At 37.7% G+C, this 23,410-nt stretch overlaps 2 protein-coding genes across 2 annotated transcripts in view; one reads left to right on the top strand and one right to left on the bottom strand.

Moving 5' to 3' along the window:
- Positions 1-23,410, bottom strand: part of UBAC2 (UBA domain containing 2) — an 87,901-nt gene that overhangs the window by 27,229 nt on the left and 37,262 nt on the right. The window contains exons 5-6 of the mRNA XM_058824760.1: positions 2,950-3,073; positions 1,017-1,064 (exon numbers count right to left, since the gene is read on the bottom strand). Of these exons, the coding sequence (XP_058680743.1) occupies positions 1,017-1,064; positions 2,950-3,073 (172 nt within the window). The remainder of the gene's footprint in view (positions 1-1,016; positions 1,065-2,949; positions 3,074-23,410) is intronic.
- On the top strand, positions 10,112-23,368 carry LOC131571959 (G-protein coupled receptor 183-like). The gene is made up of 3 exons (XM_058824759.1): positions 10,112-10,177; positions 17,873-19,163; positions 23,185-23,368. Exons 1-2 carry the CDS (start codon positions 10,137-10,139, stop codon positions 18,975-18,977), a joined length of 1,146 nt encoding a protein of 381 aa, XP_058680742.1. The 5' UTR covers positions 10,112-10,136; the 3' UTR covers positions 18,978-19,163; positions 23,185-23,368.

Raw genomic sequence — 23,410 nt, 5'->3', positions numbered from 1 at the left:
TCACAGATCCTTCAGTGGGCACAGAGGCTTGGGCTGATTTCCAGGGGAGATGGATTCTGATTTGTTAGTTGCACTGCTTTCATCGATATTTATAGCAAGATCAAATCATGAACAGACATCACTGCTGCTCTGTCACTCCTGTTATTAGTTATGCTAGAAACTCACAGTCAATGCAAATGGTAAGAGATCAAATCACTAAGTTGTAGCAGCATTTCCTTCTGAGCTCAACCCAAATTCAAATTAGTAGGTTCTATACAGCAAGGGCATGATTTGAGTTCTCCATCAACTTAATAATGAGTTCCCTTGGAAGTGGCTGCACTCCCACTGTTGAAAAAGGTTACAGTCCTTTGGGCCAAGAAATCAGCCTGAGCTCCTAACTTCTAAGTCTGTAAAATTTAAAAAGAAGCTTATCAGTATCTAACAATCTGAAAAATTTAGCACAATCTGTTCCAGCACGAAGCACTTTACCAACAACAGAGTCAGAAAGGAAAAAGATCACAGCTCCTTTATCTGACTGATGTGATGAACATGATTTTGTGCCCTTACTGCCACTGTCATTGTGAGAAACAGCTATATTATAGATTTCCTTGGAGAACAGCAAAGCATGAAAAACCTTCACAGCAAAGTTATTAAAACCTGAGTTTTGGAATCAAAGCTTGAGGCTTGCTGAAATCTGAAAAAACAAACCTCAACCTGGGGTACACATTTCTACCATTTCCTCAATGATCTCATTTGTAGTTGTGGGTGTACAACTATATCCATGGCAACAAAATTAATTTTATGCGGGGAGCAGCAGCACCCTGAAAATATTAATCACCAATTTTGTTGTCTATCAGTTTGTCACCAGCTAGTCAGTGCTTCACATATTTAGAAATTGAAGAGGAAAACTTTCTGGTTAGCAACACAGAGTGTTACTTAGTAATTTCTGTTCTTTTTGAGCCCAAATATACTGTGCTGCTCACATACATAACAGAGTGTTTTAAGTAACATATGATTTTTTTAACAGTAAGACTTACCAATCCACTTAAGGCTAAAATCCAGATGTAGGAACCAGAGGTTAAGAGCTAGAAGACAAGAGCAGGGATTTAAATTTTTATTTTACAAAGTTCTTGCTATATGAACCGCTAAGTTGCAATATGATATAGGTTATGCACTCATCATGACAATGAGAGACGTCAGACTTTTACCTTTGTTAAAATTCAGTTTACCATTAAAAAAAAGAAGTATTCCATAAGGAGCAAGTGGAAAAAACACAGGGATCCAACAATTGTTCTCCTTCTAGAGAACAATACATTTTATTTTCATATAGCTTACTAAGTATAACAGGATGTCAGTTATAGGCTGCACAGAAAAACAGGTCTGAAAGACAGACTGAAGCAAAGGAAATGACTCAGCAGCAACAGGAGAAGAGTTCCAAGCAGGCAGGCACTCCAAGTGAAGCTCTCAGACATGCAGTCACAGACAAACTAAGCACCAGCATCAAAATTAAGGAAATAAAGTTCTTACCCAGTGACATATTTGCTGACATGAAATCACAGAAATAAGTTGGAGCAATTTTTTTTTTAAAAATCTTGATAAGTCAACATGGCAGCCCATTGTTTCTAGCAAAGTATGTGATTAATCACCTGGAGAAGGTTATTACCAACTGGAAAAGTGGACTGAAAATGGTCAGTAAAATGTTTCTGCGTGATGCTGACTGCACCATGAGAACACCTTCCCTCCAGAGTTCAGACTACGGAAACAGCGACTTGAGATAAGGGCAGAGTTTCCAAATGAGAAGAAGGCAAATGAGTCTCCCCTCAGGCTCTGGGTGATGGCAGCAAGTGTTCAGAGCTCAGCAGGGAGAGATCCCACAGAGATACAGGGCTCAGTGACAGCACTGATCCGAGCTGGACGTGCTGTGTGCATGGAAGCAAAAGGCAAAAGACCCGATGGAAAACAGCCCACACAGCAGCATGGCTTTCCCAAAGACTGCAATAATAGTGCAAGTGATGGGCTCAGAAGAGAGGAAATAAGATTTCTGAGACCAAGAAAGTAAAGTGCTGGAGCAGAAAGTGAAGGAAAGCAAAGGCTGAACAGGAAAGAGGATGAATGAAATGGTCATGTGGAGCACAAGTCAATATTCTGAAACTGACTAATTCTAAAATACTCTCTCCCACATTTCACATAGCTATGGTGTATTCCCCATTGCACATGCCAGAGCTATTTTTGAATCCCTAGAATATATAGAAGTGAGCCTAATTTCTCATAAATTTGCACACCTCATCATTCAGGTTGTGACACAAATGTCTATTCATTTCTAGGCTGCTGGGTCTTGGGGTTTTTTAATTGTTTCTTGAATAATTACTGGCTTTCTATACCAAGTAGCTATATTTTCCTAGTCATATTTCACAGAACACTACATGATGTTGCTGTGCTCTATGTTACACTATTCTAAATTACCTGTCACATGGTAAGGCATGATATACAAGTAAGATTAATTTATATAAAAGTGAAATTCAGCCAAAATCTTGATTATTTACTAACAGTCTTAACACAAAAAATACCATATTCTACAGCTTTATTTGAGCTCTAATCGACAAGGAAAAAATAAGCAAATTCAAGAATATAAGCAAACTAGAAAGGTAAAAGATAAAAATGCTTTAGGATCACGTTCCATTTTAATCTCTTTTCATCTAATTCATTATACTGACCAAAAAAAAAAAAAAACCTGTGGAACTGTCTATTTATTTTCCCATGTAAGACAAGGTAAGGACAGACCACTTGCTCACCACCTCAGCATATTAGAATCACATGTTTCTATATGTTTTAGCTGATGGGATAGTTACTAGCTAAATGTATGCTCAATCATGCACATGGAAGCATCAAAATTCACAGACAAACAGAAATACTAACTACTAACGACATTATTAGTTTATTGAAAGATGAACAAGTAAGTACATACCATACCTGTAAACCCAGTATGTAGACCAGAGACTTGTTTGTGATAGAAAAGTGGCCCAATACTTGTGTCACCTGCACTCTTGGAATGGAGGAATAAAATGGAACAAACAGCGCAAACACAGGACCCAAGCTGCAAAAAGAAAGGTCCAGATGGTTATAAGAATGATACCAGCAACAGTAGTGCCAAACAATCAAAAGGAGTTAATTTTAAGTACATAACAATCAAAATGTTACACCACTTTGCAAACAAAGGTCTCCCTTCAGAACACACACTAGGTAACTTCTGGCATTCTAGGTAACAGATTCATTAGCAAATAAGAACAAGTAACAAAAAGTATTTTATTTCCCAATGTTTAGGACTGGAGGCAGAAGAGAAGGCAACATATTTCATCTAATAGCAGATTCTTTCCATAAAGCACAGCACACAACAGTGTGAAGAGCAGTAATGTCCTACATCAGAACAAAATATGATTCAAATGGACAAATGGCAAGGATTTTACCTTTCCCAAAAGGTTAAGGAAACCACTTCACTTATGAAGCTAAGCTCCCGGTATTTACCCAGACTTAATGTGTTAGAGGATTGCCAAAAGACTACAGTACCTAAGATGGGAATAATGACAGTTTGATTTAACTTCATGGCCCTACAAATAAACTCCCTTTAGGGTCCTCATCTTAATCACAACACAAGATGTTTTTTAAGTTTTTAAACCATCACTGCAAGGATGACATAGAATCTAAGACTTCAAGCACTTTTTACAATGACCAGATGCCTAGACTGAGCTTGTGAACACGAGCTAGTGCATTTCATTCAGACACTCAATTTTGCATATAATCCTTTTTACACAAACAAAATACACTTGTATAAATAGACACAACACGTTACTGAGATAAACTGAAATTACTGAAGTTCTAAGAGTCAAAATGCTATAAGAAAGCAACATACAAAAATTATTCTTCATCTGAAGTTATTCCATTGTAGGCAATATTCACTGAAAAAAATCAGGTTTTACAAGTGAAGATAGAAGAAAAACAAAGAAAAAATTTATTTTCTCTTCTAAAAAAAGTACTTTTAAATTATTTCTTTCTACTCTGACCAAATTAAGAGAATACCACAACTGTGGCATGCTTTTCAGGTTTTATTGATCCTGTGATAAACAGTGACTCAGAGACAGAGATTCACATGCAACAGTGCACTCAATCATAAGATAGGAAAGTACAAAAAGGAATTTCCCAAGACTGCAAGTGCATTTTAAAAAGAGATCAGAGAATGCTAAAATGTTCCCTAAATGTTAGTACTCACCAATTATGTCAACAGAGACCACAGAAAGCACCACCCCAGTCCAGAGTGGCTATCAGCTAAATTCAAAGTCTAGTGTCTGACACTGCTCAGTATCCAACAACCTAGAGGAGCTGGAGGAAACTTAGTGATGGCCCTTTTCTGCTAAAACAGTAAGTTCATGGGCACTACAGATGTATGCTCCTCAAGGAATCAGTGTTTGTTTTTTAGACAGAGCTCACATCTAATACAAATAGGTATTACCCAAATATCCATTCAGGTATCTTTTTCTTAAAATGTCAAAACTGGTGCCCTTCAAAATGCTGTGTGAAACTCATTTGTACAGGCAATTCCACTGTGTGAAAATTCATTCCAGTTAATTTTAAACTTCACCCTCAACTTTCTTTATATGATTTTGTACTTTGAAAATTTCCCTTTATTTTCAGTTGTCTTTCAATAGTTAACTAATGCCTTTTTTTAGAATATCTGTATGGGTACACTGCTCTGTCAGCAGCTCTGTCAGACAAGTCATCCACAGAATAATACTAGAATGTGACTGACACAGTAAAGTACAACAAAAGCATGGTCAAGGAAAATGTGGACCCAGTGGTGAAAAAAGGGACCTAGTGACAAAGGACAAGAAAAAAGCCAGGACATTCAATGTCTTTTTGGGTCAGTTTTCAATGGTTAGTTTTGCCCTCAGGCCTTGCAGGTCCCTGAGTGTCCTGTGGGACGGGAGCAAGACCTGCTGTGAAGGAAGACATTCTGGAGGCTCTTGAGCCCAGCTGATCATACAGGAGGCAAAAGGACCACATAGGCTGCACCCCAGGGCTCTCAGGGAGGTGGTCAAGGCTACCTCACTGGAATATCATGGTGATTAGGACAGGTTCCTGACTGGGTAAGTGCAAATGTCACACCCATCTTCAAGGAGGGCAAGAAGAGGATCCTCATAGCTTTCTATCCCTGGGAAAGTTACAGAGCAAAGCTCCTAGGAGCCATTGCCAGCTACACGATGGACAAGGCAGCTGCTAACATCCCATTGGATTTACCAAGAGTGACTCTGGTGCTGTGGATAAGGAAGGGGAAGATGGCAAATGTTGTACACTCTGACTTCAGGATGGCCTTTGACTTGGTTTCTTCTTCAGCCCTTAAAGAAAAACAGGGAAGATATGCACTGCATAAGCAGATTAGAGGGAATCTGGCTGCACTGCTGGACTCAAAGGGTTCTGATCAGCAGCACCAACTTTAGGGGCAATCACTTACTAGCAGCTTCCCTCAGGGATCCATACTGGGATAAACACTATTTATTGTCTTTATTAAACAACCTGGATGATGGGACAGAGTGCACTCCCAACAAGCTGGTGAGTGAAATCAAACTGGAGGGAGCCGTCAATACTTTGGAGAGCAGGACCACATTCAGCTATTCCTTGATGAAATGGCTGACATTAGAAATGTTAGGGAGTTCAACAGAAGTAACTGTGGAGTCTCCATATGGGTTAGAACAACCTTGTGCAGTGGCATAGGCTGGTTAGAAAACAGATTTGCAGATAAGGAGCTGGAGAATCCTTTGAGTGTTAGCCAGCCTTTGAGTGTCATTTTATCCTTGCAGGAAAGGCCAATCATATACAGGGCAGCATTATCAATGTGTTGTCATCAGGCCAAGAGAAGTAATTGCTCAGCACTTCTGAGCTTAAACCTAAATCACTGTGTCCACTTTTGGGCTTCATGCTTCAAGAAAGGTTTTCATATACTGGAGCAATTCCAGACAGGATAATGATGGTCCAGTATTTTACCAGGCTGCCCAGAGCTACAATCTCCATCCTCAGAAATACAGCCTGGACACACAGCCCAAAATAACCCATTCTTGTTGGACATGTTTTGAACCCAGGGTTGAAGTAAACGACTGCCAGAGATCCTGTCAAACCTAAGCCACCTCATTGCTCAGTGAAAAATCAAAGCCTTATTCCTGAAGCTCAAGATCACTGGAGGAATTTCTGTTCCTGTATTTCACTGGACAGGTACAAACACCCATCCACATACTGTAAATAAAAGGACTGGCTCTTAACTCTTTTAGTTATGTTAATTAGCTGTTTGGTACCATATATCAGATTCAACATCTTCAAGTGGAAAACATATTCTTATTGAAAGACTACTTCAGCGTTTTCTTTCCCTTCACTTCTTTCTTATCCTCTTGCATTTGCTTTTCCTCTCATCTCTTTTAGTCTCCTTTTCTGTGCTTTCTCTCTTTTTGCAGAGACCTTTGCCCCAGCCATTTGTTCATTATACTATAAGAATATCAGGAATGTCCTTTCACGTGCCATGATTAACTTCTACTAGAAATTTGTGATGTCTATAGACACAAGCATATTCTGACTCTGAACTGAGTTTTTGCCCACTTCATATTTAGGAAGTTAATTTTAGTCACATGGGTTAGAAAATGAAATTTTCAAACAACCCAGAAAACTCTAAAACCTGAAAACTGAATTCTAGAGTTTGAACATTCTACATATCCATCCCAAAGATGTACTGCAATAGCTGTCTCTACAATAATTACATCCCCATTTTGAAGAGCACACTAAATTTCAACATTTGAAGTGAAACAGAAACACAGTGACAAGATAGGAGCATTCTACATCATATGAATCTATGAGATTGGTTTTGTAAAAAGAAATAAAAAAGTCATATACAAACAATATCCTTGAAAAAAATAAGTCAGAGATGTAAAAATTGTCTGAGAAGGAAAAATCAGGGGCAGATACTTATTACAAGAGAAATATACTATTTAAAGTTTAAAAGAGTGACTGTTAAATGCAGATTAAAATAAACTATTAGCACGAGCAAATATATGCAAAATAAAGAGGAAAATATATACAAAACAGAGGAAAAATGCTTCTAAAATGCATGAACAAAGGGTTAGAAAGCTAAATAAATGTAGCTTCTGCAAAAATGCTTGCTGCTGTCAATAGAAGTTCTGTGGCATTAAGTTTGCAGAAATAACCTATTTTATTCATAATGACTCACTACACTTACTAACTGCTGGGCTGTGTTTTTCTTCATTCAAGTTCTCCAAAAAACCATTAAACTGACAAATTCACAACCACATATTTTTGGGGGGACTAAAAATATCACCTATAAAAACAGCTGCAGATTATACAGGCACGCAAGCAGGGCACTTGCAATTCAAGTTACTAAGTCACTTCAGCGACCTGCATTCCCACAGTCAGTCCAAGCACTGCCATATTACACTTAAGGTTCCAGCCTTTACTCCGAAGATGCTAAATATTCACAAAAACATTCCTTAAAATTAATGAACTCTGTGGAATGTGACTACCCTTGATGGTTGTGTTTCTCTACCTGCTGGAGTCCTGGACTCAAAGGACTCACCTACTGCACCCAATTCTTTCACTACACATGAGCAGGACCGCCCATTGTCTGAGGTCTCTCAATAGCAGCAAAAGCCTTAGGCTTTTGTTACCCAGTACTCACTAGCTAATGCCAATATTTTACACGAAAGCAGTAAGAATGCTAAGAGAAAAATTTAAAAATGCATCTGGAGGTGAAAAGAAAGGTTCTTCCTGTCCATGGATATCCCTGCAGAATCCATGCAACTTGCAGTTCATGAAAATTTGAGACTAACCATCTAACCAACAGCTTACAATCCCCTCATGAAGGCACAAGTCAGATACCTATCCTAAAGTAAGCTTTAATTTTTAATGCCAAGACTATCCAACAATATATTTTGTAACCTGGGTTCCACGTTCCTCACCTTGTCTGCCAAAATCTGAACAGTGTTTGCACATACATGGTAAACACAAATGTATGTCTGCACATATATGGTAAACAGAAACACTTTCTGAAACAAAGCAATTTCTTAATTTACATGTTCAAATCCTGGAGCAGTCAAACAGATATTGGACCACAGCAGCTGTATCAGAACAGAAAACAAACAGCTAGAAGTATAAACAGTGAAAGAATGCAACCTGCACCATTTAATTTATCATCATGCTAGGCTGGATTGGTAGCCAATATGCAGTGTGACTCAAAGGGTACAATCTAGTACTGTATCTTAATCAAAGGAAGGCAATATTTTATCCGATCAAAGCAGGAAACACATACTGCCGTTGTTTTATAAAGATAAAACAATTCTGAAGCAAACATTTCCTTTAATAAGAAGCTGGGGCACTAATGTCAGCCCTTGAGCAAAGACATGACTGCATATCTCAAAATTTCCCATTTCCACAGCAGACCTTGGGCGCTGGGCACGGAACCACACTGTGGTATTACTTTGCGTACATATGAAGCAAGTTCCCTGTGCGATTTCCCTTTAAGCAGTGCTGAATTCTCATTACTTCATTGAAAGCAATTTTAGTCTCTGATAAAGCTGAAAAATTAAAAAATTATTCAAAAACAAGTAAGGAAAAAAAATCCAGAATAAGACTGGTAAGTTTTCCCAAAGACTGTCTGAATGCGATGTTAGAAGATGAATGCTCCATTAAGACTGAGGAGCTGAAAGCCCTAGACAGAGCCTTTCAGCTCTTTGGCATCTAAGGGGAATCAAGTAATGTGTACAGGGGGAGTTCAACACCAGAAAAATCAGTGTGCAGTCTCAACCAAGTGCTCCAAGCAGGTACAAAAGTAGCTCACAAGGCTCTATGTTCTGCTATAGCAAAAACATTTCCTATAATACAAAGTAACTTTGCCATTAGATCTGTGTTTACTTTAGGTTTTCTGATGAGATGGATGTGTTAGCAGAGATCCTACCTCTCTACACACCTTAACCACTACAATGTCAGCCAACACCTGGGCTGTGAACACAGCCCTAACATTTCCAAGGAGGCATCCTGCACTCTGCATGGGTTGGACCTGCCAAAAATAACCTTATCATGCCTTGTTGGTTGTTTAAAATTAGGTCACCAAATGAGGTCATGAAACAGTCCTTTGCAGTCATGAATGATCGGTATCAGTTTTTGGGGAAAAGCCCAGGTAGCTCTCAACCACAACCTCTAACAGCAAACAAAAGGATTTTCCATCTGCCTCTTAACTCCAAAACCCTCTTAACACAAAATTTACCTCTTATATTAAGACTTCTTCAGCCAGAAACAAAGTTATTTCAGGTACAAATGGGTTAACTCAAAATTTGACATTCCATTCCTTTCCTACTCCTTAGCCACTCATTCTTGTCAATATTATTTTAGGGGAATCAGATTTGTGTCTTAGAAGCTTTTTATCTTTCATGTATTTACCTTACTATATTATTATTATTATTATTATTATTGCTGCTTAAAATGTAATAAACAGCTTACAAAGGCAGACATTCTTACTAATCTCTCAAAGTCTCAGAGTTCTTTAACTCCCTCATACGTTTTTGAAAGGCATTTCTGTAAATCCTCATCATTATGATACTAAAACCGTGCTGGGAATGTCCACAGGCGTTTGAGGCGTCTTCTTTAACACCACATCTCGGTATGTCTCAGTTTTGAGGTTTCCTCATGCTGCATCAGATCTCCTCGGTAAGAAGTTGTTCTAAGTATGTACTGATTACACAGCTCTTTGCTGTAAATTAAGGTATTTTAAATGCAGATGGCATATAAACAAAGTTTTTCTCATACGAGAGGGATTTTAGTCGGTCAGCAATTACCCAAGTAAACCTCTGGTAAAGTCCCTTCTGTGAAAGTCAGTAGTGCGTAACTTCAGGGGGGAGGTGGAAGTGTTGTTTCTAATTACTCTCTTTGAGCAGACTAATTGCAAAAGGATCTAAAATAGATGCTTTCACATCCCATAAAACAGTAGGCAGCAAATCAGGGCTGGGTTTTTTTGAAGCACTTGAAAAAACCCTACCCCTCCCACAAAAGACTCACGTAATCACTCTTGAGAACAATGAGCAAGGGTAAACCTTCTCAGTCAGGCCATCCTGTCAATGCCCTTAACTGCTCAGAGGATCCAAGAAGCTACAGAGATGTAAGTACAGAAAAGAACTAACTTTTTACTTTTTTCCTTTGCCACTGAGCAACAGCAAACAATTCCAGAAATATTTCCTTTTTTGCATTATACTGGATATTTTCATGTGGTAGTAAGGATAAATGAGCTTTGTATGGGAAAGACCCATGGAAGAAATTCTCTGATATTTTATATTCCATATTAATATGCTGCTAGTTAGTTTCAACTTGAAGGATCTGTTGATCTACAGCATCAACAAGCTATTCCAACTCCTTTCTCACAGTACAGCCTTCTGACAATCACAGGGAAAACATTTCATACTGCCTTAACTTAGGCAAATTTTTAGCAACACTAATTTAAATTATACCAGTGCAGAAGTAACTACTGTAGAAGTAGTAAAGGAAGCACTGAAGCTCTAAAGTCACTGAACCTCACAGAATAATAGTAAGAGAAAGCTTTAAAACAAATCCATACCGGGTTGAATGCATAGCTTGCTTTTATCACATGCATTTCTTGTCTATGAAAACAGCCTTCATTATCAGCTTGAAAACTTCTCACTCTTCTCATGTCTGAACATTGCAACAGAGCATTTTAAGAGCTCAAAGTTTTATGAGCTAATTCCTCTTTTAACTTCTAGTGCACATTTCTTTCAAGGTTTTTAGAAGGCATTCTTCTTCAGAATTGCAATGACCAAATATATTTCTCCTTATTACTGCTCTTTAGATATATTACAAGTGGTATGATTTTTGTGCACCTTCCCAATTTAAAAGGATACATTTTTCCTATTATACTGGCAAAACAAGACAGACTGTTCAACAGACAGAAACTAAACTAAACTATCTTTTATCTTAAAAAGTAAGAGAGTACATGCCTTTGAGCATAAAATACAAGAGATCTGTCAAACATTTTCATGAAGGCTCCTGAAGACACAAGGCAATTGAAAATCTACCTGGCAATTAGTTTTTAAGAGCCCAAATATTGTTTTTTTTCTGGTCAAAAGACTCAGGAGCATGTACAGAGAATAATAAACTTAATACAGAAGCTATAATCTGAAGCTGTAAATCTTAAAATTAAATATTATACCTGTATGGGTTTCATGTAACACAGAAAAAAACCCCAAACTCAAATCGGTGTGCATGTTTTCTAGTAGTAAAATACAAATCTTCATTTGAATACTTTTTTCTTCTGCTAGAAATAATGTAATTTCCAGTGGCTCACACTTTTATTCTGCTTATTTGCTCCAGTTTTAGGCTCTCTCCTTTTTACATTTGGTATACCTAACAAGTGTAAACTGAAGGGAAGTTAATCATCTTAGCATCAGTACAGCTCTCCAAATCAGTATGTATTTTAGGCAGAGATGATTTATGTTAGATAGGTCTCACACTTTTTGTAGAACACATCATCCTTGTAAAGAGATCCAACAGATAAGACCAGGGTGCACCCTTCAAATGAATTCCACTTTAATTAGTTATGCACTTCAACTCAACTCCTTTTATTTCCATCTCAATTACTATAGTTTGTATTATTTTTTAGCACCAAATATAACTGTCATACAAAATTTATAGTAATGGACTATAGACTATATAAAGATCCCACAGTGTTGTGCACTTGCATATTCTGTTAAGCAGCTAAAGAATATTCTCATTCTTTTTAGCCACTGTTAAGACAATATGTGGGATTCTCTGACATGTGCGTTACAAATTTGAGTTTACTATGCCAATAAATTTGGATCTATATCAAAGAGGGATAAAAGCACTAGCCTGGAAACTGTCATCAAAATTAGCTGTGGGTTTTGACCTGAGGACTCGATCTTCAGGTCATCAGGCTGACTCACCGGCCTTTAGAACACAAACCTCAACAGTTTTGGAACAGAAATTAACAAACAGCACTAGAAGCATATGAGTGTTAAAGTGTTAGAAAGAAAGAGGAAGCTTTAGGACATGTCTGTCTCTCACCTCAGCTTTTATTAAACTACATGCAGTCCCCAGCTGCCAGTCCACATATACTATATTGTGCACTTTAGGTATATGTTCTTTCTATTTTAACAAGGTGTTCTGCTATGCAATGCAGCACACACACTTTTTAATACACATAGCTTAACTGAATCAAGCCCTTTTCTCAAACAGAGAACACTCTTCAACAGAGATCACCTGTACAGTAAAACTGAAATACAAACAGTAAATATGACTGCTCAACAGGAAAAAAAAATAGTTTTGAGATTAAGAAAAAATCAAACCTACAAAAACACAGCACTACATATTTCCCATCTTCTACTATTTTAAAACAATGTAAGACCTACACAGATTATATCTATAGAGGACTGTAAGATCAGAGAATCTTGCACAGAAGAGAAGTCTCTTTCCTGACCATTCCTTTAAAATAATTTATACTCTCCTTTAAAATAATTTATACTCTTTATGCAGAGAAAAACAACATTAACCCTCAATATGATTTGTTAAGGAAATATTGTCCATCTCATAGTGATTAAACCATACTATGTATCAAGAGCCAGTAGAGATCTTTCTAATGAACTGCTGTGCCTTTTCAACAATATAATTAGTAATCTTAAATTAGCAACTGGACCTGGGACATATGGACCAGGGATTCATCTTCAAAGAATGAAAATTATGAAGAGACACAGAGAAATCACACATTAGATTACAATAGAGTAAAAGGCTTCTACATGTCCCCTGTTCTGCCGAAAAGACAGATGGTGCTCCTCAGCAGAAGCAGGAGATGAGAACAAGAATAAATTTCATTTAGCATACAGAGAGAGCTTTGTACCACTGCTTGCACACAGTCCCAACCCATGTAATCTAAGGTGCAACACTGCAACTGTTGGCTCACAGCTTAAATCTATTCTTCTTAACAGTTAAATGTATGTAATATTATGATACTATATACAAAGCTCATCACACACAAACATGTCTGTGAAGCAGAGGTGTGGATTACACAGTACTTCCAGACTGGGGTCACCATCCTGTTCATCAAACACCTTCTGCTGTGGGGATTAAACACAAAACAAATGTATAAACATAAAACAAATGACTGATGCCAGTCAAATGTTTTGACACAACATGAATCTCCCACACAAGCTATTTTGCCTTCTTTGATGAGATTACAATATCAGTTTAGAAAGACATCTGCACAGATTTCAGACATGCTAGATTTTGTAAGCAGCTTGCCATTGTGCTGTGAATTTTTTCCCCAGAAGGATGCTATGGCTGTGAAACATCAAGAACCACAGAGAACAAACCAGTAGCTGCCTATCTAACAAACCTCATAAGTAATTGACTAAATAAATTTGCTGGTCAAAAATGCAAACACAGTCCTAAGATTTGAAAATGGCAAGGGAAAGAACATTATAGAACAACAACCTGCACTGGCTGCAAGCTTGGGCATAGTATTTAACGGTAAAATTAATTTTAAAATCTCCCAGACATAAGGTCCTCCCAGGTCAAAGCAGAGAGCAATGGCCATGCCCTTACACTGGAGATATCCTATGACAGTGAATCAGAGAAATACTCCTGGAGCAGAGTGACCTAACTTCACAAACTCCCAGTGCACTGCTACACAGCTCTATGTTGCATACATAATGCACTGAGCAGAAAAGGCAGGGATGGAGTGGTGAGTTTGCCTCCAGGCACAGCAATACCAAGAGGCATCTGGAACCCCAAGTCCTGTGTGGGACACAGCTGCAGTTAGAACACACATCACAGGATCATTTCACCTTGTAGTGAAATATTTGAGAAGCTTACCTCGAATTGCCTAAACCATGAGATTCTGTAAAGAGACTCAATGAAAACAGCAGTTCCAAATTAATTTTAGAGACATATAAGACAGAGACACACATTTTTTTAACAGAGAAGTACTGACCAAAGACAAGAGTACAAAAGGGTAATTTGCTTTCTCTTCAGTTCTCCAAGACAAACAGCATCATAGAAAGTATGCTTAAAAGAAAAGTTACCAGAATCCATACACAATAACTAAAATAATATAATCTAAACTACACAGATGATTACATTAACTAAGTGGTCTGTGTCACTGAGTGTTTATAGACTCAGAAAATGTGAACACCTGAACAGCCATCTTTACAATACAGATATACAGACAGGAATTCTCAATACTTTATACCTTAACATTTTGGCATGCAACTCTAAGCCAAAAACCAAACTGGTAAGGGATATTAATATTATCTTTCTTCCAAGTATATATTTCAAAGTAGTATAATTAATAAACCTAGAAAGCCACTGGAAGGGTCTTTAATCCAACAGTCTAGAAGAGCAAAAGTTTTAATAGTGATTCTAGAGTTTTAGAGTGATTCTAAATTCATTGGTGCATCTGGATTTGGGACAGTACATGGCCATGTTCTCATGAGTTATTCAGGCACACAGCTCATTAAAACCGAGTCATGTCCAGCTAATCTGAGGTTTGCAGCCGTAAGGATGTAACATTCTCCATTTATTCTCCAATAATACAAAACTCACAAAAAGTATTCAAAATGTTCTTTTTTAAGATACATTCTGTAGAGGATGTCATATGATGTATGTGTAAGTGGATCACTCAGGATTGCTGCCAAGAAATAAACAGCAACCTGACACAAGGAGTAGGTTTTTTAAAAAATATCTTATCTTACTTAATAGTCCAGACACCTTTCAGGAAGAAAAGAAAATGCGAAATACCTGCTGAGATGAATGGAGTTCATCCAACAACAATTAGAGTTCAGAAGTACAAAGAAGTTATCACAGCTTGGGTGATGCATATTATGATGGATGGTATCAACTTTATCATCTGTTTGGGCCACAAAACAGATAAAATCTCTCCTTTTTTTTTTTTTTTTTTTTTTATGAATATTTTCAGGTACTGTAGCACCTAAACACCTTGGTGGCTCTCAAAAATGCCCACACATACCTACAGGTAGATAAAACACTAATAGTAATCTACAGCATTGTCAAATGTGCTCCCTACATTAACAGTCAAAATATTTTGGGGATAACAGAGGATGAAAAAGAATACTTTTTGCCCCCAGGCCTGACTCCCACAGCAGGCAGAAGAGCCTGCCAAAGAGCACAGCTTGGCTGACTGCATACTGCCCCGGAAGATCCATGAGCTGTGCTTCTCCAGCTTTCTCCTCATCCATTTGTGGCCAGTTTGTCCTGCCATGGAACTGCTCCCAACATATATCCATGCTAGCACCATGGATAGACACAAACACTTGTCTCAGCTAGGACTCCTTCTCAATATAGCCACAATAATATATGAGGAGGAACAAGCTGTTTTGAACAACAACTTCTGGATTAATTTATTACATTAAAGATCTAACTTCATAGCACAAAATTAGGTAACATGCAATTTATGAAATTCTACTCTTGATGTAAAAAATTACACATTTTACTGAATATACAGGTTTCTTCCTAAACCTGTTCATACAAATACATGGTTCAATATATTTGTAAAATAGATATTCTACATTTTACTAATGTTTCTAGAAAGACATATGAATGGATGTGACAATTATGTGCACTATTTTTGAACCTAAATTATTACAACTTCAAAGCAAAAAAACCCCCATGCACTTTAAATGCTGTAGCTAGTTACTGCAATTGAATTGTTTATCACAAATCTTAGATTATCCTTTCCTAAATATGTTGAAAAAATTATTTTAACTTAACTTCAAGAAAGAGATTCATAGAAGATAGATGTGATGCTGGGAGTGTGAACAAGAATTAGAAGCATTTAAATATGAGAAACAAAACAAAATACCTCACCGACTCATATACAGGTACTTACATAAACCCACACCATTTTATGCAAAGCCTGTTATACTTAGGTAAAACAAAATCCATCCTAAACACTTCTACAAGGGAAAAGATGGGAGGAAATCATACCAGAACTACACTCAGGGTAATAACTACTGCATTAATCAATCACCAAACACACTAACACCAAAATAGCATGAACAATCCAGAATTAACTAATATAAAATTACTGACATTCCTAAACCTGCACTACAGTTGGAACTGTTATTTACCAGATTGGTTCCTTTATTCAAGGCACAGAACTCCCAATTCAGATTTGACATACAACCCTGAATGCAGTATCCCCATGTCTTGAAAGACAGCACTTACTTTACAAATACCTAAAAATCAGAACATTGCACATCTGTCAGTCAGAAATTACTCACCTGTCTTCCCTCCTATCTATGGAATGCAGCAAACACACACTTAATGTACTACCTGGAAGTCAAATCTCTTCCTTAAACATATAAAGTAACTAATTTACATATTTTAATACACATCATCCCTACCTGCAGGTTTACCATTTACAGAGAACCATTAATTGTGAACATCCTGAAATAAGCAGTACAATCTCCTCAAATCATGAAAGAAAATACTAGCCTTTAAATGCTTTCACAAGTTAGTACAAGGATAATGAATGCTTTCTAAAATGTGTGTTTTAAATCCCTTAAAATTGAGAGGTATTTCCTAGAAAGAGTTTTTGCAAGTGCAACAGGCTACAGTTGCTTGTAAATATTGTGTGTTGAATGACAGATGCTCAGAAATAACATAGACATGTTTATTAAAGGTACAAGACAGACTCAAAATTCTAATTACAACAGCTTTTATCTTCAGGTAGTATTCTTTGTTAAAAGAGAAGCAATCTTGTTTTGATTGCTGTTTAAATTCACAAATGGGGCCTCTAAGAGGCACCCTTTTGTAGAACAGCTGCCTGAGGAGTAACATGAGATGCCCCATCCTTTCTGAGCTTCATGCTTATACTACACAACTGTCAGGTAACAGCAGACCTAGGAAATGTTTGCACCTTGAGCAGTGTCAACAAAATGGGGTTCTTCCCATTTCTGAAATTCTGCTGGATTATTTTAAAACATTTTTCAGCCCCCCCTAATCACTGCCACTTTGCAACTCTTCTATGCTACTTATTACTGTTCAGATTAAAAAATTTCTAAAATCTACTAAATTGACAAAGTGTAAAATAGTTCACCTGCACTACCTCTCTTTAGCAGGGTCACTAAAGAGTGATTAAAGTAGTAGTCTTAAGAATTTATGTATGCAACAATATTTGAATTAGATTCCAAAAGCCAATTCTTAAACTTAGAATTAAACAAGTTGCTGTGGTAGGAGTCTATGATCTTAAAGGTCATTTCCAACCTAAATTAATCTGTGATTCTATTATAATGTCAATATAGTAAGAGTGCTGAGAAAAAAAAAAATGTTTCTCTAAACAAGTTAAAGCATCACAGTGTGAATTTTTAGCAACAAAAATTCTCTTAAAACTAACTAAAACACATTTAAAACATTTTGTCTGCTTGTCTGATCCTTTGAGACTGCATTTGATGCTTTATCATGTAGTTTCTTCAGACTCCTTTTTCCCCTCAAGGTGCTTTAAACAGTCTCCCAACTCCTGAGTATCTATAGACTTTACTTCCAAATATATTACATCCCTGGTTTACTACACTGTTCCCTGTCTGATTTTCTTTATTAGAGAGGCAATTTGGAACAAGAAAAAAAAGCCAAAAGGAGGCATCTGTTTGTTTGTTTTCAGATAGAGTCTTGAAAAGTATTTCACAGCAATTAAGTTTCATTTCATTTTTTTAGTCTTATTTTGCAACAGAGGCTCTCCATTGTTACATAGAAGTAGTTTATCTGCATTTCTTACAAAATGTTCCCTTTTGTTGTTTTTTTTTTCTCATGATAGGTCTACTGAGCTTCCTGCAACAACAGTGGTGGCAGAAATGGACCTTTTCACAGCCTCTGAGACCAACATTTCCACCTGTGACTTATACGAGCACAAAGACACAGCACGGATATTATTGTCTGTCTTCTACGGCTCCATCTTGATCCTTGGGTTGCTTGGAAACACCATTGCCCTCACTGTCATCTTTAAAAACAGGAAGAAGATCAACTCCACTACCCTGTATTCAACAAACCTCGTCTTCTCCGACCTACTCTTCTGCATTGCCTTGCCAACCAGGATCGCCTACTATGGCATGGGCTTCCACTGGCCCTTTGGAGAGGCGCTGTGCCGAATCACCGCGCTCCTGTTCTACATCAACACCTACGCAGGCGTCAACTTCATGACGTGCCTGAGCATCGACAGGTTCTTCGCCGTCGTCCACCCCTTCCGATACAAGATCAGAAGGATTAAATATGCCAAGGGCATCTGTGTCTTTGTCTGGTTTCTTGTATTCAGTCAAACTTTCCCATTACTTATACAATCCATGTCACAGAAAGAAAATGAAAGGACTACATGTATGGAATATCCAAACTTTGAGAAAATAGAACATCTACCACTTATACTTCTTGCTGCCTGTTTAATAGGGTACCTTATTCCTCTGGGGATTATTCTATTTTGCTACACTCAAATCAGCTGCAAACTTTTTCAAACAGCCAAGGAAAATCCACTGACTGAAAAATCAGGGATAAACAAAAAAGCCATCAATACAATCATATTCGTAATTATAGTGTTTATAATCTGCTTTACTCCTTATCATGTTGCAATCATACAACACATGATTAAGAAACTTCAGCGAGAACCCTCGTGCAGTGAAACGAAAATTTTCCAGAAGTCACTCCACTATACTGTATTTCTGATGAATTTTAACTGCTGCCTAGATCCTTTCATCTATTTCTTTGCATGCAAAGGATACAAGAGAACTGTACTGAAAATACTGCGACGACAAGTGAGTGTATCAATTTCAAGTGCTGCCAGGTCACATCATGAAGAAAGCTCCCGTGACGCAGGAGAAACGCAAATGACGGTACTTGCTAAAGCCCCCAATGGAAAGCTACCTGAAAAATAAACTCTGTAGTACTTCACAGTGAACCAAGACTAAAAAGCCAGGGTCCACAGCAAAAACTCTTAGTCCTCCCCTACAGCAGCTTAAGTAAAATTCTGTTTCTCAGGATGTCAGAGAATCAAGGAGTGATGGACTGAAAAATATTTGTCACAGGACAGCAGGAAAACTCAGCATTATAATCTTCTTGCTGTATCCTTTTGACTGATCTCTTATTTTTTCCAGGAAATATGCACCATTGAGGATGTTCAGATTCCATGCTGCACATACATATGCCTGGATGTTACTAACTCAAGCAGAGCCAAATCACAGTTAGGACTGAACACAAATATAGCTTACAATTCAACCAACTACAACCAGAACACCTGAAAATTTCAAGACCTCTAGCTGAGCTCCATTTACAGCAATGGTTTTGTTGGACCACTCACACAGACATAGGAAATAAAATTTTGAGATAAAATGGACAACTTCTTTGCTCATTTGCCTATGACAAGTTTATAGCTCTTTGGAGGTGAAACAACATTTTACAATATTTGGAGCACAAATGCCTTATTGAACAATTCACATAGAAAGCATTGTCAAATGTAACACAGGAAAAGCTAATGAACTGTTTGGTTCTTCCCAACACTGAACATCTCCTGCATGTAAAATCACTCATCTTCACAAGGTGTATTATCTCTTTACTCCTTTTCCTAAAGGAAAGCTTTCCTTTTTAGTGTATATTGTAAAAAGTCACTCTCTACTCCTGTTGTATATAGATTATTTATAAACACGAATCGAAGCAAGAGACTGTAATATGAAAACTGCACCATTTCAGTTAAAAGAACAGTGATACAGTGTTCTTCAGAACTTCTGCTGAAGTCAGCCAGGGATATAAGACAAATGCTTTAGAAACCTGAATAAATGTTCATAGTTCAGACCATTCAAAAAGTATATTAATGGATTAATTCTGATGGTGTGAGATGGCTACCTCTCTTTAAGCACTGTTTACCTGAAAGATCAATAAATGAGAACAGCAGAACTAGCAGGGAAAGAACAAGTTTTCCCATCATGCCTTCATACAGCATATCTGGGATCCCCTTAGGCATGCTGAAATCAGGAAATAGACCAAATGACTTAAACACATCCTGCTGGAATCAGCTCAATACCAGCTGAGAATCCAGGATGTAAGCCCTGGGTTCCTGCTGATGTGCCCTTCCGTCACGTTTCAGCTTCCTTCCCTACTTTATTCCTGGCACATCTATCTTTTCTTTAGTGTTCTATCTTATTAGTATGCCTTCACTGGCCAACACAACTTGGTAACTCAACCAGGAGGCTGTGATGGAAAATTAAAGAGTGCCTGATAATCATCAGTAAAGGCTATGCCACATGTTAGAACAAATTTTATTTATTTCAGCTGTATCTTTCTGACATTGAGGTTGTATTGGAAGTCAAACAAACATATTACATTTGTTGTCTTTGCAATTCCTTCCTTCCTCACATGCTGACCCCTGCCTACCTGCAAACACGGAAGGGCTGTACCTGACAAGCAGTACAGAAACATTAAATTAACCATTAATATTTTATGGCAAAGAAACCACAAACCCCCTATATTTCATACCACTTAGACTGCCAAAATTGAGTTTCTAATTCTAAACTACTAATTCTCTCTTTCCTAAATATAAAAGACACTATGCAACACACTGCAGAAAAGCAGTGCAAGAAGAATAACTTATCAGAAGTTCTACTTAATTCTGTATATTCTAGTGGTTCTGTTCTTGTCAGCTTTTTTAATAAACTATTTTAAAACATTATTTAATAATGTGTTCCTATTGAATTAAGCAAATGGTAACCAGATAAAATCATAGACCACTCATGAATACCTAGAAGTGGTAGAAATAAAATATATGTATTGTTAACATCTCACTAGTACAAGCTTACTTTATTCTGCTAATGTCTAGGCTTTTTGAATTTTTAGCATGCATTTAATCTAACTATGATTATAAAATCTTAACGACAAGAAGCCTTTTTTATATTTGTCTGTAAAATGTAACTTAAGTATGTATTAAAACACCACAAACAGCAGGTAACTACTGAAGATGTCTACTGAACATCTTTTTCTACCCCATTTTCTCATATTAGCAATTTTGTTATTTTCAATATTGGATTTTGTTTCTAAATCACACCAGCATTCTCAAACAGCTAACACTACATCAAAATACTGCTCTAGCATGAGTCCAGTTAGATATAGGTCTGAGAAAAGCTACTTTTTTCTCATTATTTAAATGTTTCTCAAATGAAGAAGAAACCAATAAAATAAAAACTTTTAAAAGCTAAGATAAGCTCAGTTTCCTGACAAAAGTCCTGCAAGCACTGACATACAGATGGACAATGACAACTGACATCTCTGGCAGCTGATGTCACTGTTCCTCCTCACTCCTTGTCAGGATGCACTCACAGCTCAAGCACACTTGTGTCAATGAGGAGACTCTTTTCTGTCATCTGCCAAAAGCAGCAGTGAGGGATTCACTTGGCTTGGGACACTGCACTGAGGCAAAACATTTAGAAAGCATCTGTCCTGCTCCTTGTACCAGCTGTGGCATGGGGCTGGCAGCCATCCTCAGAGAGATAGTAACAATTTGCTGCATGGGAGCAAAGGAGAACAGTGAGTAAAAAGTTACAGATGTTCTCAACTGGTTTCCTCCATGATGCCCTTTATCTAACTTGTGGCTTGAAGTAGTGTGAGCTTTGCAAGAAAAAAGAAGCTGTTTCTTTAGGGGAAGCTTTTCACACATTGTAAGCATTGTTCCTTTCTATGTGAAAGGCTGGTATATGGCCACATAGACCTGGGGCTCTTTCATGCTTTTCACATACAAATAAAGCAACTGACAAGTAGCAATAGGTTAAATGGCATGCTCGCTGTGAGGATCTGACTGGAGCATTTCAGAAAAACTGGGTCTCTATTTGGAGGGTGAAGTCTAGCCAGGATCTTGAAACACATGTTCTTGAAAAAACAACAGAATCTCTTTTATCTCTAAACTTTGGAGTGTCAGTTGCTAAGAGGACTCCAACTCTGTGGAGTCCCAGTTCTCGTACTAATACTGCATGTCCACTGCTGACATCTCTCTCAAAACCTGCCTGGTAGGGAATGTGACAGAGCATATAGGAAACAAAAATTATGATGGTGGCCAACTGGTACATTTTAGCTGTCTCTAAGTCCAGAAAAGAAAGCTGGATAGGCATCTACTGTCAAACACATGATCAAGTAAAGGTGCACCATGTGAAAACTCCCAAAACACGCATGTTTCCAGCAGAAGAGCATCTAGTACCTTCATCTTTTCTTTCACTGAGAACAAAAAACTAAACAGGAATAGTGCAAGTACCCTCAGCTGCCTTGGACTCTCAGGTATTGAAGACTAACTGAAACTGTGGAGATAAAGAAGGCAGTCTTCTGCGGCTTACAGTCCCAGCAGAAGAGGACACGTATCTCCCAGAGGATTGCTGTGTGCCTGTGAGGTCTGTGGTTCTGAAAGCTATATAGATGAGGAAACTGTAAGCAGCATGGTCATCTAGCAAAAGACAGTGACAGCAACTGTCTGAAGTTGTAAACGTGCCACCACAAATAACACAATTCTTGAAAGTGGTGACTCCTCTTAAATCAGCAAACTCATTAGTGTAAAAAAAAAAAAAAAGGAAGGTTTTGAGCTTTTTAAAATAAACATTCCATTTAAGGAAATTTTGTTCTGAAATTTAAAAGCTTTTACATAAGTAAGGAATGAAAAGACTCCAATAAACCACTGAGACAGCCTGCAACATAGGAAAAATAAATAGCATGCAGCTGAAGAGAAGAAAAGCTTTGCCTAATATGACCACTTCTGGAGGAACTGAAAAGCAGTGACATACTCTGTTCTCTTCTATCACCACGTCTGTGGTACAGAGCAGGGGAACAACTGGAGATAAACTAAGGTTTGCATTCAGCAGTCTCCCACTGTGCTGGCTCAATACAGAGCCAGTGTGTCAACAGATACACGATTTACTCGAAAAACAACAAATTCATCTGAGTGCAATATTTCCTAATACACTCTTGGCTAATCTGCAGCCTGCAGACTAAGACTGTAGTACAAAATAAATACAAAAAACTCTGCCAAGCTGCAACCCTTCTCTGAAGAAAAATGGGAATTACTGTTTGTGTAGTAAATGCTAAGATATATTTCCTCAATTTTTTTCCCCTTAGAATACTCCCTTGGCTTCCTGCAATGTCTAACTTTGGACTTCCTGAGGCAGATGTCTCATCTTTGCACATGACAGCCCTCAATCAATGTTTTCTTCCATCAGCCTGTCTAGTCCCTTTTTGAACTCAAAGAAAATATCTGCAACTGCAGCGTTTTGCAGCAAGAAGCTGCACAGAATAACTACCCATGGTGTCTGAAGCCATTTTTGTTCATTTGTGACACCTGCTA

This window comes from Ammospiza caudacuta, chromosome 2, assembly GCF_027887145.1.
Source record: "Ammospiza caudacuta isolate bAmmCau1 chromosome 2, bAmmCau1.pri, whole genome shotgun sequence".
NCBI lineage: Eukaryota > Metazoa > Chordata > Aves > Passeriformes > Passerellidae > Ammospiza > Ammospiza caudacuta.
Note: the sequence above shows the minus strand (reverse complement) of the source record. Positions and strands in the feature narration are given on the sequence as shown.